The sequence below is a fragment of the Arachis hypogaea genome, chromosome 15 (genome assembly GCF_003086295.3).
Source record: "Arachis hypogaea cultivar Tifrunner chromosome 15, arahy.Tifrunner.gnm2.J5K5, whole genome shotgun sequence".
Taxonomy (NCBI): Eukaryota; Viridiplantae; Streptophyta; class Magnoliopsida; order Fabales; family Fabaceae; genus Arachis; species Arachis hypogaea.
In genome coordinates, this window is record NC_092050.1 from 139,532,084 (window position 1) to 139,547,559 (window position 15,476).

The 15,476-nt window shown below is 41.1% G+C and overlaps 1 protein-coding gene across 1 annotated transcript; it reads right to left on the reverse strand.

Moving 5' to 3' along the window:
- Positions 1 to 1,341: 1,341 nt before the first annotated feature.
- Positions 1,342 to 1,899, reverse strand: LOC140179367 (uncharacterized). The gene has a single exon (XM_072218224.1). It carries the CDS (start codon positions 1,897 to 1,899, stop codon positions 1,342 to 1,344), a length of 558 nt encoding a protein of 185 aa, XP_072074325.1.
- Positions 1,900 to 15,476: the final 13,577 nt, after the last annotated feature.

The following is a 15,476-nucleotide window of genomic DNA, read 5'->3' on the forward strand; positions in this document are numbered from 1 at the left end:
TAAAAGAGAAGGCTGAGCAGAATTACGTGCGTTTGTTTATTGGAAAATAGAGCTTAAGGAGGAGCTGGATCGGCTTAAGGAGGGGTATCAAGACTTGGAAGAGTCTATGGCTGAAGGCACCGAGGTGGTGTTTGAGGTGTTAAAAGAGTAGGTTCGAGTTTTGGCTCCCGACTTGGACTTGTCACCTCTTCACCCTAACAAAGTCGTTGTTGATAGAAAATTTGTGTCTCCCCCTCGTCCTCCTACCGATTCTGAGTTGAAAATGGCTGGGCAGCATTTAGTGGAGTCCCCTCCTCGTAAAGCTGATTTATCCGAGGGGTTCCTGCCAAGTTTGTCTGCTCAACCTAGGGCTGCTCCGACCTTTACTACCAAAGAGATCCCTCCTGTTCCTCCGACTTTTGCGACCGACCCAACCTCTCCTCCAGATGGTGACTCCAATTCTCTTATTGGTTCTATTTGAATTTTCTCTTAAGGCCTGGTTTATGGGACCTTTTTTGAACACTTTATTTTGATGTTTCGTATATTTTGTGGATGCCTACTAACTTTTAACCCTTAATAGGGTTTTTAAACAAAAGTTTTATTTCTGGTCCTTTTGGATAGGGCATTTAACAAAGTAGCTATTTTATTATTCTTGTGATGATGTTCGCTTTTTCTTGAAGGATTTTTGATAAAATCTTTTTTCGGTTTGCGAAGTTTTTTGGAAAACTTTTACCAGGTGCTCCTTAGATAATTTTGTTATTATCTAGTAAGGCTGGAAACTTTTTGCCAAGTAGTATTAGCTTTGGTAAGGGTTTTGTAAGAACCCTCTACCTTCAACTTTTTGAGGGAGTTTAATGCTTCTCGCTTTCCATTTACTTTGTTTGCCTACGTTCAATTTCGTTGTATTTATTGAATTGTTTTCATAACTCAGGCTATTTTTGCACTTCATTTAGTCTCAGCTCGGCTTTTCCGACTTACAAGTCGTTAGCTATTTTACTTTCGAGCTGCTATGATCGAATTTTATAACCTCTTTACACTGACTTGTACCTCATCACTTTATCTTGCCGATCGCGTAAGTCGGTCAATGGATTTTCGTACTTTTCCGAGCTTAAGTCAGTGCGTATCGTAGTGATGATAAATGGAAATTTTAAAGAGAAAAGTAGAGAGATAGAGAAATGAGATATTATTACTAATGAAATGTGGTTTCATAAGGGTGCTTTTGCTACTAAGGGAGCAACTTATGGCTTTTCTGCCCCTAGCCCTCGCTTTGATGCCTCGTTAAAACCCCCTCCAGGAAAACCCTTTTTTGGAAAAAAAACCATGAAGTCGGGAAAATAGTACATCAGGGAGCGAGGTTCACTTCTAGCTGTAATATCTCTTCATATTGCAAGTGTGCCACGACCTAGGAAGCTCAGATCCACCTAGGTCAGACACCTTATAGTATCCCTTTCCTAAGACTTCAACTATCTTGTAGGGTCCCTTCCAGTTTGCAGCGAGTTTTCCTTCGCCCAACTTGTTTACGCCAATGTCATTTCGGATTAGAACCAAGTCATCTGGGGTGAAGCTTCTTTGAATGACCTTTTTATTATATCTATTCATCATCCTTTGCTTCAGCACTGCTTCCCTTATTTGGGCTTGTTCTTTGACTTCTGGGAGCAACTCAAGTTCTTCTTTGTGAGCTTGAATGTTTCCGACCTCATCGTAAAATCTCACCCTAGGACTGTGCTCGTTGATTTCAACAAGGATCATAGCTTCTATGCCATAAGCAAGTCGAAAGGGTGTCTCTCCAGTAGTAGAATGAGGTGTAGTTCGGTAAGCCCACAATACTTGAGAAAGCTCTTCAGCCCAGGCTCCCTTTGTTTCTTGAAGCCTTTTCTTAAGCCCTGGCAGTATAACTTTGTTGGCTGCCCCGGCTTCCATTCGCTTGGGGATGTTCGACCGAGGTGAATTGATGTTTTATCTTCATACTGGCCACCAGGTTCCTGAATGTAGAGTCGGTAAAGTGAGTACCATTATCCGTGGTGTGGAGTGGGGGATTCCAAACCTAGTAATGATATTCTTGTAAAGAAACTTCCGACTTCTTTATGCTGTAATGGTAGCTAGAGACTTTGCTTCAATCCATTTTGTGAAATAGTCTATCCTCACTATAAGGTATTTGACTTGTCCAGGTTCTTAAGGAAAATGTCCGAGTAGGTCCAGTCCCTATTTTGTGAAAGGCCACGGAGAAGTTCTACAAATTAGTTCTTCTAGGGGAGTGACATGGAAGTTTGCATGCATCTGGCACGGTTAACACTTCTTTACGAAGTCGGCGGTGTCTTTTTGCAAGGTCGGCCAGAAGAATCCAGCTCGGATAATCTTCTTGGCTAAGGACCTCGCTCCCAGATGGTTTCCACAAATGCCACCATGCACTTCATCCAGGACTTCTTCCGTCTTTGAAGTCGGGATGCACTTCAACAGTGGCGTAGATATCCCTCTTTTGTAAAGGACATTTCTCACCAGAGTATAGTTTTATGCTTCCCTTCGGATCTTCTTGGCCTCTTTTTGTTCCCCCGGTAAGATATTGAATTTAAAGTATTCGACAAGAGCAGTCATCCAACCGAGGTCTAATCTGGAAACTTCTAAGACGTCTAGCTTGGTATCTTCCTTTATAATGGAAGGTTCTTGGAGAGTTTCTTGAATCAGGCTCCTATTATTCCTACCAGGCTTGATACTTGCCAACTTGGAGAGGGCGTCTGCTCTACTATTGAGTTTCCGAGTTATAGGTCTGACCTCATTTTCGGAGAATTGCCCAAGATACTCCATAGTCCTTTCTAAGTAACTTCTCATATTCAGGTCTTTAGCCTGATATTCTCCATTAATTTGAGAAGTCACCATACTTGAGAATCACTGAAGGCTACTACTTTGGTTGTGCCGACTTTTTTGGGTAGCTTTAGACCGGCAATCAAGGCTTCATATTCTGCTTAATTGTTAGAAGTTGAGAACTCAAATTTCAAGGAGACTTCTATTTGAGTTCCTTCCTGGTTAACTAATATAATGCCAGCACTGCTTCCGACTTTGTTGGAGGAGCCATCCACATACAACTCCCAGGTCGTGGAGGTCTCCTCTTGATCTCCTGCGTACTCGGCCACGAAGTCGGTGAGGCATTGGGCTTTGATGGCTGTCTGAGTTTCGTACTTCAAATCGAACTCAGATAACTCTATAGCCCATTGAACCATTCTGCCCGCAACGTCTATTTTCTGAAGGATTTGCTTCATGGGATGATTCGTCTGAACTCTTATGGTGTGAGATTAAAAATAAGGTCGGAGCCTTCTAGATGCTATTATCAAGGCATATGCAAACTTCTCAAGTTTTTGATACTTTAGTTCATGGCCCTGTAATACCTTGCTTGTAAAGTAGACAGGATGCTACCCGATCTCATCTTCCCATATTAATGCTGATGCCACAGCCTTCTCGGTGATAGCCAAGTATAATACGAGTTTTTCCCCTGCTTTAGGCTGGGAAAGAATGAGAGGTTGGCTCAGATACTTTTTGAACTCTTGGAATGCCTCTTCGCATTCAGGAGTCCATTTGAACTGGAATCCTTTTTTTAGTAGAGAAAAAAAGTGGTAGGGATCTTAATGCTAATCCTACCAAGAATCTGGATAGAGCTGCAAGTCGGTCATTGATGAGCGGATATTTTATACGCTTTTTGGGGTTAATTTCATATAGTTTTGAGTTTATTTCCATTAGTTTTTAGGAAAAATTCATATTTCTGGACTTTACTATGAGTTGTGTGTTTTTCTGTAATTTCAGGTATTTTTCTGGCTGAAATTGAAGGAGCTGAGCAAAAATCTGATTCAGGCTGAAAAAGGACTGCTGATGCTGTTGGATTCTGACCTCCCTGCACTCAAAGTGGATTTTTTGGAGCTACAGAACTTGAAATGGCATGCTTCCAATTGCGTTGGAAAGTAGACATCCAGGGCTTTCCAGCAATATATAATAGTCCATACTTTCCACAAGAATAGACGACGTAAACTGGCGTTCAACGCCAGTTCTCTGCCCAATTCTGGCGTCCAGCGCCAGAAAAGGATCAAAAGCTGGAGTTGAACGCCCAAACTGGCACAAAAACTGGCGTTCAACTCCACAAATGGCCTCTGCACGTGAATTGCTTAAATCTCAGCCCAGCACACACCAAGTGGGCCCCAAAAGTGGATCTCTGCATCATCCATCATAGTTTACTCATTTTTTGTAAACCTAGGCTGCTAGTTTAGTATTTAAACAACTTTTAGAGACTTATTTTGCATCTCATGACATTTTAGATCTAAACTTTGTACTCTTTGACAGCATGAGTCTCTAAACTCCATTGTTGGGGGTGAGGAGCTCTGCTGTGTCTCGATGAAGTAATGCAAGTATTTCTGTTTTCCATTCAAACACGCTTGTTCCTATCTAAGATGTTCATTCACGTTTAACTGTGATGAAGGTGATGATCCGTGACATTCATCACCTTCCTCAAACTATGAACGTGTGCCTGACAACCACCTCCGTTCTATATCCGATTGAATGAGTGTCTCTTAGATTCCTTAATCAGAATCTCCGTGGTATAAGCTAGAACTGATGGCGGTATTCATGAGAATCCGGAAAGTCTAAACCTTGTCTGTGGTATTCCGAGTAGGATTCAATGATCGAATGACTGTGACGAGCTTCAAACTCGCGAGTGCTGGGCGTTAGTGACAGACGCAAAAGGATGAAGAATCCTATTCCAGTATGATCGAGAACCGATAGATGATTAGCCGTGCTGTGACAGAGCATGTGAGCATATTCTTCACTGAGAGGATGGGATGTAGCCATTGACGACGGTGACCCCCTACATACAGCTTGCCATAGGAGGACGTGCGTGCGTGAATTAGAAGACAGAGGAAAGCAGAGATTCAGAAGACAAAGCATCTCCAAAACTCCAACATATTCTCCATTACTGCATAACAAGTAACCTTTAATTTATGCTCTCTTGATTATTCGCAATTCAACTGATAAACATATTTGACTTCCTGACTAAGATTTACAAGATAACCATAGATTGCTTCAAACCAACAATCTCCGTGGGATTCGACCCTTACTCACGTAAGGTATTACTTGGACGACCCAGTGCACTTGCTGGTTAGTGGTACGAGTTGGAAAAAGTGTGATTCACAATTTGTGCACCAAGTTTTTGGCGCCGTTTCCGGGGATTGTTCGAGTTTGGACAACTAACGGTTTATTTTGTTGCTTAGATTAGGAAAAATTTCTCCTTTTTTGTTTAGAGTCTCTTTTTATTGTTGTGTTAGAATCTTAGAATCCTTATTTTCTTTTTAAAAATATTTTTCAAAAAATAATTTTTCTATTAAATCCTGTGCCAAACTTTAAGTTTGGTGTTTTCTTGTTGATTTTTCTGAGTTTTTCGAAAATTTATTTTGGTTTTCTAAAAATTTTAAGTTTGGTGTTCTTCCTTAGTGTTCTTAAGTTTTCCTTGTGTCTTGATCTTAAAATTTTTAAGTTTGGTGTTCCTTGGTGTTTTCCCCCCCAAAATTTACGAAAATAAGGAACCTCAGATCTAAAAATTTTAAATCCTGTGTTATCTTATTGTTTTTCTCTCTCCTTTAAAAATTCAGATTTTTATTTCAAAATTTAAAACCTTTTTCAAAAATCATCATATCTTTTTCAAAATCTCCTAACCACTCTCTTTCTCCTCACTTTTTCGAAAATCTTTTACTCATTTTTATTTATTTTATTTTGATTTATTTTATTTTCAAAATAAATTAATAAATAAATAAATAAAAATATTTTTTTTCTATTTTACATCATCTCCCTTTCTCCATCATGGACCTAAGCGGAAATGAACAGTCCAGGAGAACTCTGGGGTCATATTCTAACCCCTCTACTGCTTCATATGGGAGTAGTATCTGCATACCCTCCATTGGAGTCAGTAGCTTTGAGTTGAATTCTCAGCTCATTATCATGGTGCAGCAAAGCTGCCAGTATTCCGGTCTTCCACAGGAAGAACCTACAGAGTTTCTGGCACAATTTTTACAAATTGCTGACACAGTACATGATAAGAAAATAGATCAGGATGTCTACAGACTATTACTGTTTCCATTTGCTGTAAAAGATCAAGCTAAGAGGTGGTTAAATAACCAACCTAAAGCCAGCATAAGGACATGGAAACAGCTGACAGAAAAATTCCTGAATCAGTATTTTCCTCCAAAAAGGATGACACAGCTAAGGCTGGACATCCAAGGCTTCAAGCAAGGAGATAATGAATCTCTTTATGATGCCTGGGAGAGATACAGAGAGATGCTACGAAAATGCCCCTCTGAAATGTTTTCAGAGTGGGTTCAGTTAGACATCTTCTACTATGGGCTTGCAGAAGGAGCGCAGATGTCTCTAGATTACTCAGCTGGTGGATCTATCCACATGAGAAAGACAATTGAAGAGGCTCAAGAGCTCATTGATACAGTTGCCAGGAATCAGCATCTGTACCTAAGCAGCAACCCTTCCATGAATGAAGAGGTTAAAACAGTAACTGCTGAACTCAGTCCTGTAAAATAAGCTGCTGAATTCAATCAGCAATTGGACTTTCTAACAAAGCAGCTAGCCGAATTTAAAGACAGGTTACAAGAGACAAGGATGGCTAATATACATATGGACGAACAGTTTAAGCAAACAAAGCAGCAGCTGTCAAGGCAAACAGCAGAAGAATGCCAAGCAGTTCAACTAAGAAGTGGGAAAACATTAAATACCCCACCTCAAGGCAGCAAAAAGCTAAGAAATAAGCAAACCACCCAAAATTCACCTGAAGACAGTAAGAGCCCAGAAAAAAATAATTATGGCGCTAAAACGCCAGAAAATTGGTGGAAGGCTGGCGCTGAACGCCCAGACCATGGCCAAAACTGGCGTTCAACGCCAGAAACAAAGCAGGACTGGCGTTCAACGCCAGAAATGGGCAAGGATCTGGCGTTGAACGCCCAAAATGGGCAGGATCTGGTGCTGAACGCCCAAAATGGGCACAATTCTGGCGTTCAAACGCCAGGAACAGACAAGGAGTTGGCTTCTCACGTCACTCCAGTTTCTAACTCTGGCACTCAATTGCCAGTGAGGGATCAGACACACACAAATGCTGATAACAACCCCTCTAAAAAGGCTTCTTCAACCACTTCTGTAGGCAATAAACCTACAGCAACTAAGGTTGAAGAATATAAAGCCAAGATACCTTATCCTCAAAAACTCCGGAAAGAGGAGCAGGATAAGCAATTTGCTCGCTTTGCAGACTATCTCAGGACTCTTGAAATAAAGATTCCATTTGCAGAAGCACTTGAGCAAATACCTTCTTATGCCAAGTTCATGAAAGAGATCTTGAGTCATAAAAAGGATTGGAGAGAAACAGAAAGAGTTCTCCTCACTGAAGAATGCAGTGCAGTCATTCTGAAGAGCTTTCCTGAAAAGCTTAAAGACCCTGGGAGTTTTCTGATACCATGCATATTAGAAGGTAATTGCACCAAGACAGCTTTATGCGATCTTGGGGCAAGCATCAACCTAATACCTGCATCCACTATCAGAAAGCTTGGCTTAACTGAAGAAGTTAAACCAACCGGATATGTCTCCAACTTGCTGATGGTTCCACTAAATACCCATCAGGCGTGATTGAAGACATGATTGTCAGAGTTGGGCCATTCGCCTTTCCCACTGACTTTGTTGTGCTGGAAATGAAGGAGCACAAGAGTGCTACCCTCATTCTAGGAAGACCCTTCCTAGCAACTGGACGATCCCTCATTGACGTCCAACAGGGGGAAATAACCCTGAGAGTCAATGATGATGAGTTCAAGCTGAACGCTGTCAAAGCCATGCAGCATCCAGACACATCAAAAGACTACATGAAAGTTGATCTTATTGACTCTTTGGTAGAAGAGATCAACATGGCTGAGAGTCTTGAATCAGAGTTGGAAAATATCTTTAAAGATGTTCAGCCTGATTTAGAAGATTCAGAGGACATGAAAGAGCCTCTGAAATTTCTTCTGGAAGAGGAGAAACCTCCTAAACCAGAGCTCAAGCCATTACCACCATCCTTGAAATATGCGTTTCTGGGAGAAGGTGACACTTTTTCAGTGATCATAAGCTCTGCTTTAAATTCACAGGAAGAGGAGGCACTTATTCAAGTGCTAAGGACACACAAGACAGCTCTTGGGTGGTCCATAGGTGACCTTAAGGGCATAAGCCCAGCTAGATGCATGCACAAAATCTTATTGGAGGATAATTCCAAACCAGTGGTGCAACCACAGAGGCGGCTAAATCCAGCCATGAAAGAAGTGGTGCAGAAAGAGGTCACCAAATTACTGGAGGCTGGGATTATTTATCCTATTTCTGATAGCCCCTGGGTAAGCCCTGTTCAAGTCGTCCCAAAAAAGGGAGGCATGACAGTGATTCATAATGAAAAAAATGAACTGGTTCCTACAAGAACAGTTACAGGGTGGCGCATGTGCATTGACTACAGAAGGCTCAATACAGCCACCAGAAAGGATCATTTTCCTTTACCATTCATAGACCAGATGCTAGAAAGACTAGCAGGTCATGATTATTACTGCTTTTTGGATGGCTACTCAGGCTATAACCAGATTACAGTAGATCCCCAGGATCAAGAGAAAACAGCATTCACATGTCCATCCGGAGTGTTTGCTTATAGAAGGATGCCATTTGGGCTATGTAATGCGCCTGCAACCTTCCAGAGATGCATGCTCTCTATTTTCTCTGATATGGTGGAAAAATTTCTGGAAGTCTTCATGGATGACTTCTCAGTATATGGAGACTCATTCAGCTCCTGTCTTGATCACCTGAAACTTGTTCTGAAAAGATGCCAAGAGACCAACCTAGTTTTAAACTGGGAAAAGTGTCACTTCATGGTGACTGAAGGAATTGTTCTTGGGCATAAAATCTCAAACAAGGAAATAGAGGTGGATCAAGCAAAAATAAAGGTAATTGAAAAATTACCACCACCTGCCAATGTTAAGGCAATCAGAAGCTTTCTGGGGCATGCAGGATTCTATAGGAGGTTTATAAAGAATTTTTCAAAAATCGCAAAACCTCTAAGCAATTTGCTAGCTGCTGACATGCCATTTGTGTTTGACACAGAGTGCCTGCAGGCGTTTGAAATGCTGAAAGCTAAGCTGGTCACAGCACCAGTCATTTCTGCACCAGACTGGACATTACCATTTGAGCTAATGTATGATGCCAGTGATCATGCCATTGGTGCAGTATTGGGACAGAGGCATGACAAGCTTCTGCATGTCATTTATTATGCCAGTCGCGTTCTAAATGATGCCCAGAAAAATTACACAACCACAGAAAAAGAATTACTTGCAGTGGTTTACGCCATTGACAAGTTCAGATCATACTTAGTAGGATCAAAAGTGATTGTGTATACTGACCATGCTGCTCTTAAATATCTACTCACAAAGCAGGATTCAAAACCCAGGCTCATCAGATGGGTATTGCTTCTGCAAGAGTTTGATATAGAAATAAGAGACAGAAAAGGGACAGAAAACCAAGTGGCTGATCATCTGTCCCGGATAGAGCCAGTGGAAGGGACGTCCCTCCCCTCTCTTGAGATCTCTGAGACGTTTCCTGATGAGCATTTATTTGCCATTCAGGAAGCACCATGGTTTGCCGATATTGCAAACTATAAAGCTGCAAGGTTCATACCCAAGGAGTACAACAGGATACAAAAGAAGAAACTAATTACTGATGCAAAGTACTACTTGTGGGATGAACCTTATCTCTTTAAGAGATGTGCAGACGGAATTATCCGTAGGTGTGTGCCTAGAGAAGAAGCACAGAGGATCCTGTGGCGTTGCCACGGATCTCAATATGGAGGCCATTTCGGAGGTGAGCGAACAGCCACCAAGGTCCTCCAATGTGGCTTCTATTGGCCCACACTCTATAAAGATTCCCGAGAGTTTGTACGTAACTGTGACAGTTGCCAAAGAGCTGGTAATCTACCTCATGGTTACGCCATGCCTCAACAAGGAATCTTGGAAATTGAGTTGTTCGACGTATGGGGAATTGACTTCATGGGACCTTTCCCACCATCATACTCAAACACTTATATTCTGGTGGCAGTTGACTATGTATCAAAATGGGTTGAGGCTATTGCCACACCCAACAATGATACTAAAACAGTGCTGAAGTTCCTCCAGAAACATATCTTTAGCAGGTTTAGTGTCCCTAGAGTACTGATCAGTAATGGGGGCACTCACTTCTGCAATAAACAGCTTTACTCTGCCATAGTTCGGTATGGAATTCGCCACAAGGTGGCCACTCCATATCATCCACAAACCAATGGGCAAGCTGAAGTCTCTAACAGAGAATTAAAGAGAATCCTGGAACAGACAGTAAATACCCGTAGAAAGGATTGGGCACGGAGCTTGGATGATGCTCTGTGGGCTTACAGGACAGCATTCAAGACCCCTATAGGGACCTCTCCATACCAACTCGTGTATGGTAAGGCATGTCACCTGCCCGTGGAACTGGAACATAAGGCCTACTGGGCAACCAGATTCCTAAACTTTGATGCCAAATTAGCAGGAGAAAAACGATTGCTCCAGCTAAATGAGCTAGAGGAATTCAGATTCATAGCTTTCGAAAATGCCAAGCTATATAAAGGAAAATAAAAAAAGTGGCATGACAGAAAGCTGTCATCTAGAATCTTTGAACCAGGACAGAAGGTTCTGTTGTTTAACTCTAGACTCAGGCTATTCCCCGGGAAACTGAAATCCCGGTGGAGGGGACCATACGTGATTACAAGTGTATCACCATATGGTTATGTGGAGCTTCAAGATATTGATTCTGATAAGAAGTTCATTGTCAATGGACAGAGAATTAAGCATTATCTTGAAGGCAACATTGAGCAAGAATGCTCAACGCTGAAGCTAGATTAAGAGCTCAGCAAGGTCCAGCTAAAGACAATAAAGAAGCGCTTGCTGGGAGGCAACCCAGCCATGGGGCAACAATCCTCTAAGCATTTTGCCCTATTTTTATTTTTTATTTTTATTTGTTTATATAAAGTTCACTGACACTAAAGTGAGGAATCATTTACAGAAGACCTCGGCACACAAAATAGAGAAAAAGAGCTCACTGGCAAGAAAACGCCAGTAATGATAGCAATCTGGGCGTTCAATGCCAGAAATGGGCACCCACTGGGCGTTGAACGCCAGTAATGGCAGCAGCTGGGCGTTGAACGCCCAGGAGAGCAGCATTTGGGCGCTGAACGCCCAAAACAGGCAGTGTTTGGGCGTTCAAATGCCAGGATAGCAAGGAGGAGCCAGATTCATTTTTCCACACGTATTTCCATTTTAATTTCAAATTTTATGTTTCAATGCATGATTTTTACATGAACATGTTAAGAACCCTGATTTCTAAAATCCTTAATTTCTAAAAATCCATCTTTCCAAATCCAATCCAACTCTTTTCAAATCTTTTCTGAAAACAAATCTATCTTTTTTTTACTCTAAAATCTTTTCAACTAATCCATATCTTTTTCAAATCTCCATATTATCTTTTTCAAAATTCAGATTTATCTTTTTCAAAAATCTATCATATATCTTCAAAATTAAACTATATCTTCTATCTTATCTTTTTCAACTCAATCTTTTTATCTTATCTTTTCCAATTTTTCGAAAACCCACCCCCCATCCCTTTAAATTTGGGTTCGGCCTCCCTCCTCCTCCATCAACAATTGCACCTAGCTCTCCTTCTATCCCTCTTCTTTCTTTTCTTTTGCTTGAGGACAAGCAAACCTCTAAGTTTGGTGTGTTTATCCGAGATCACTAAGATCATGGCTCCTAAAGGAAAATAACCCACTCCAAGAGGCAAGAAAGAGAGCGTTCCAAAACCACTTTGGAATCAAGGGAAGTTCTTATCTAAAGAACATTCAGACCATTATCTTAAAATAATGGGTCTGAGATCAGTGATCCCAGAAGTTAGATTCGATCTGAAAGAAGATGAATATCCGGAGATCCAGGAGCAAATTCGAATCAGGAACTGGGAAGTCCTAGCTAATCCTGAAATGAAAGTGGGAAGGAACATGGTCCAGGAGTTCTATGCTAATATGTGGCAAACTGACAAGCATAAACTATCTGGAACTGCCTTCTATGACTATCGAACCATGGTCAGAGGAAAGATTGTTCATACCCACCCTGACAGAATCAGGGAGATCTTAAAGCTACCTCAGCTAAAGGATGATCCAGACTCCTTCAACAGGAGGATGATGAGAGCAGACATTGGCCTGGATAAGATTCTAGAGGACATATGTATCCCTGGAGCCAGGTGGACCACCAACACAAAGGGTGTCCCAAATCAACTCAAGAGAGAGGATCTCAAACCAGTCGCCAGAGGATGGCTAGACTTCATTGGGTATTCTCTGTTGCCTACTAGCAACCGTTCTGAAGTCACAGTTAAAAGAGCAGTGATGATCCATTGCATCATGATGGGAAAGGAAGTGGAGGTTCATCAGCTGATTTCAGCTGAACTCTACAAAATTGCTAACAAAAATTCTAAAGAGGCCAGGTTGGCTTATCCAAGCGTGATTTCTCTGCTCTGCAAGGACGCTGGAGTAAGGATGGGAATAACTGAGTATATCTCAATTGAGAAGCCAATCACCAAAGCATCAATGGAAAAACAACAAGCACAGGATGATCCCATCAAGAAGAGAGCACAGGAATTCCTCCCAGAGATCCCTCAATCTGAATACTGGGAGTATCTTGAGACGTCTGTTACCAAGATACGGGAAGCTATGGAGCAAATAATAAAAGAACAGAAGGAACAAAGTCAAATGTTGACCTATATGTTTAAAGAACAAGAGGAGCAAGGGCGTGACTTAAGGGAATTGAAGCGCCAAAAGTCCTCTCTTGTAGGACCGAGCACCCCAAGGATCAGAGGAACCCCCGTTCCCCCAGAATAAAGGTTGTTAATTTTCAATTTCTGCCTTAAATCTGTGACAGTGTCCTTATAGAAGTTTACCTTAGGAGTCATATAGTAGTAATTAGTATCTATTTTGATTTTATCTCCAATTAAGCTATAGTTTATTTTTCTCATCATCAGCAAACATGAATAAAGTAGTAGATCTTTTGAATAAGAGGCAATAAAATTTCGAGTTTTAATAATAGAAATTCTAATTAGTTAAACGTGGTGGCAATGCTTTCTGTCTTCTGAATGAATGCTTGAACAGTGCATATGTCTTTTGAATTTGTTGTTTAAGACTGTTAAATATGTTGGCTCTTGAAAGAATGATGAACATGAGACATGTTATTGATAATCTGAAAAATCTAAAAAAATGATTCTTGAAGCAAGAAAAAGCAGCAAAGAACAAAGCTTGCAGAAAAAAAATATAGAAAGAAAAAGAAAAAGCAAGCAGAAAAAGCCAAAAGCTCTTAAAACCAAGAGGCAAGAGCAAAAAGCCAATAACCCTTAAAACCAAAAGGCAAGGGCAAATAAAAAGGATCCCAAGGCTTTGAGCATCAGTGGATAGGAGGGCCTAAAGGAATAAAATCCTGGTCTAAGCGGCTAAACCAAGCTGTCCCTAACCATGTGCTTGTGGCGTGTAGGTGTCAAGTGAGAACTTGAGACTGAGCGGTTAAAGTCAAGGTCCAAAGCAAAAAGAAGAGTGTGCTTAAGAACCCTGGACACCTCTAATTGGGGGCTTTAGCAAAGCTGAGCTACAATCTGAAAAGGTTCACCCAATTATGTATCTGTGGCATTTATGTATCCGGTGGTAATACTGGAAAACAAAGTGCTTAGGGCCACGGCCAAGACTCATAAAATAGCTGTGTTCAAGAATCATCACACTGAAATAGGAGAATCAATAACACTATCTGAATTCTAAGTTCCTATAGATGCCAATCACTCTGAGCTTCAATGGATAAAGTGAGATGCCAAAACTGTTCAGAAGCAAAAAGCCACTAGTCCCGCTCATCTAATTAGAATCTGAGCTTCACTCAAAAACTCTGAGATATTATTGCTTCTCAACCTATTAGTCTTCTATTTTATTTGTCTAGTTGCTTGAGGACAAGCAACAGTTTAAGTTTGGTGTTGTGATGAGCGGATATTTTATACGCTTTTTGGGGTTAATTTCATATAGTTTTGAGTATGATCTAGTTAGTTTTGAGTTTATTTCCATTAGTTTTTAGAAAAAATCCATATTTCTGGACTTTACTATGATTTGTGTGTTTTTCTGTAATTTCAGGTATTTTTCTGGCTGAAATTGAAGGAGCTGAGCAAAAATCTGATTCAGGCTGAAAAAGGACTGCTGATGCTGTTGGATTCTGACCTCCCTGCACTCAAAGTGGATTTTCTGGAGCTAAAGAACTCGAAATGGCATGCTTCCAATTGCGTTGGAAAGTAGACATCCAGGGCTTTCCAGCAATATATAATAGTCCATACTTTGCACAAGGATAGACGACTTAAACTGGCGTTCAACGCCAGTTCTCTGCACAATTCTGGCGTCCAGCGCCAGAAAAGGATCAAAAGCTGGAGTTGAACGCCCAAACTGGCACAAAAACTGGCGTTCAACTCCACAAATGGCCTCTGCACGTGAATTGCTTAAATCTCAGCCCAGCACACACCAAGTGGGCCCCAGAAGTGGATCTCTGCATCATCCATCATAGTTTATTCATTTTTTGTAAACCTAGGCTACTAGTTTAGTATTTAAACAACTTTTAGAGACTTATTTTGCATCTCATGACATTTTAGATCTGAACTTTGTACTCTTTGATGGCATGAGTCTCTAAACTCCATTGTTGGGGGGTGAGGAGCTCTGCTGTGTCTCGATGAAGTAATGCAAGTATTTCTGTTTTCCATTCAAACACGCTTGTTCCTATCTAAGATGTTCATTCGCGCTTAACTGTGATGAAGGTGATGATCCGTGACATTCATCACCTTCCTTAAACTATGAACATGTGCCTGACAACCACCTCCGTTCTATATCCGATTGAATGAGTGTCTCTTAGATTCCTTAATCAGAATCTCCGTGGTATAAGCTAGAACTGATGGCGGTATTCATGAGAATCCGGAAAGTCTAAACCTTGTCTGTGGTATTCCGAGTAGGATTCAATGATCGAATGACTGTGACGAGCTTCAAACTCGCGAGTGCTGGGCGTTAGTGACAGACGCAAAAGGATTAAGAATCCTATTCCAGTATGATCGAGAACCGACAGATGATTAGCCGTGCTATGACAGAGCATGTGAGCATATTCTTCACTGAGAGGATGGGATGTAGCCATTGACGACGGTGACCCCCTACATACAGCTTGCCATAGGAGGACGTGCGTGCGTGAATTAGAAGACAGAGGAAAGCAGAGATTCAGAAGACAAAGCATCTCCGAAACTCCAACATATTCTCCATTACTGCATAACAAGTAACCTTTAATTTATGCTCTCTTGATTATTCGCAATTCAACTGATAAACATATTTGACTTCCTGACTAAGATTTACAAGATAA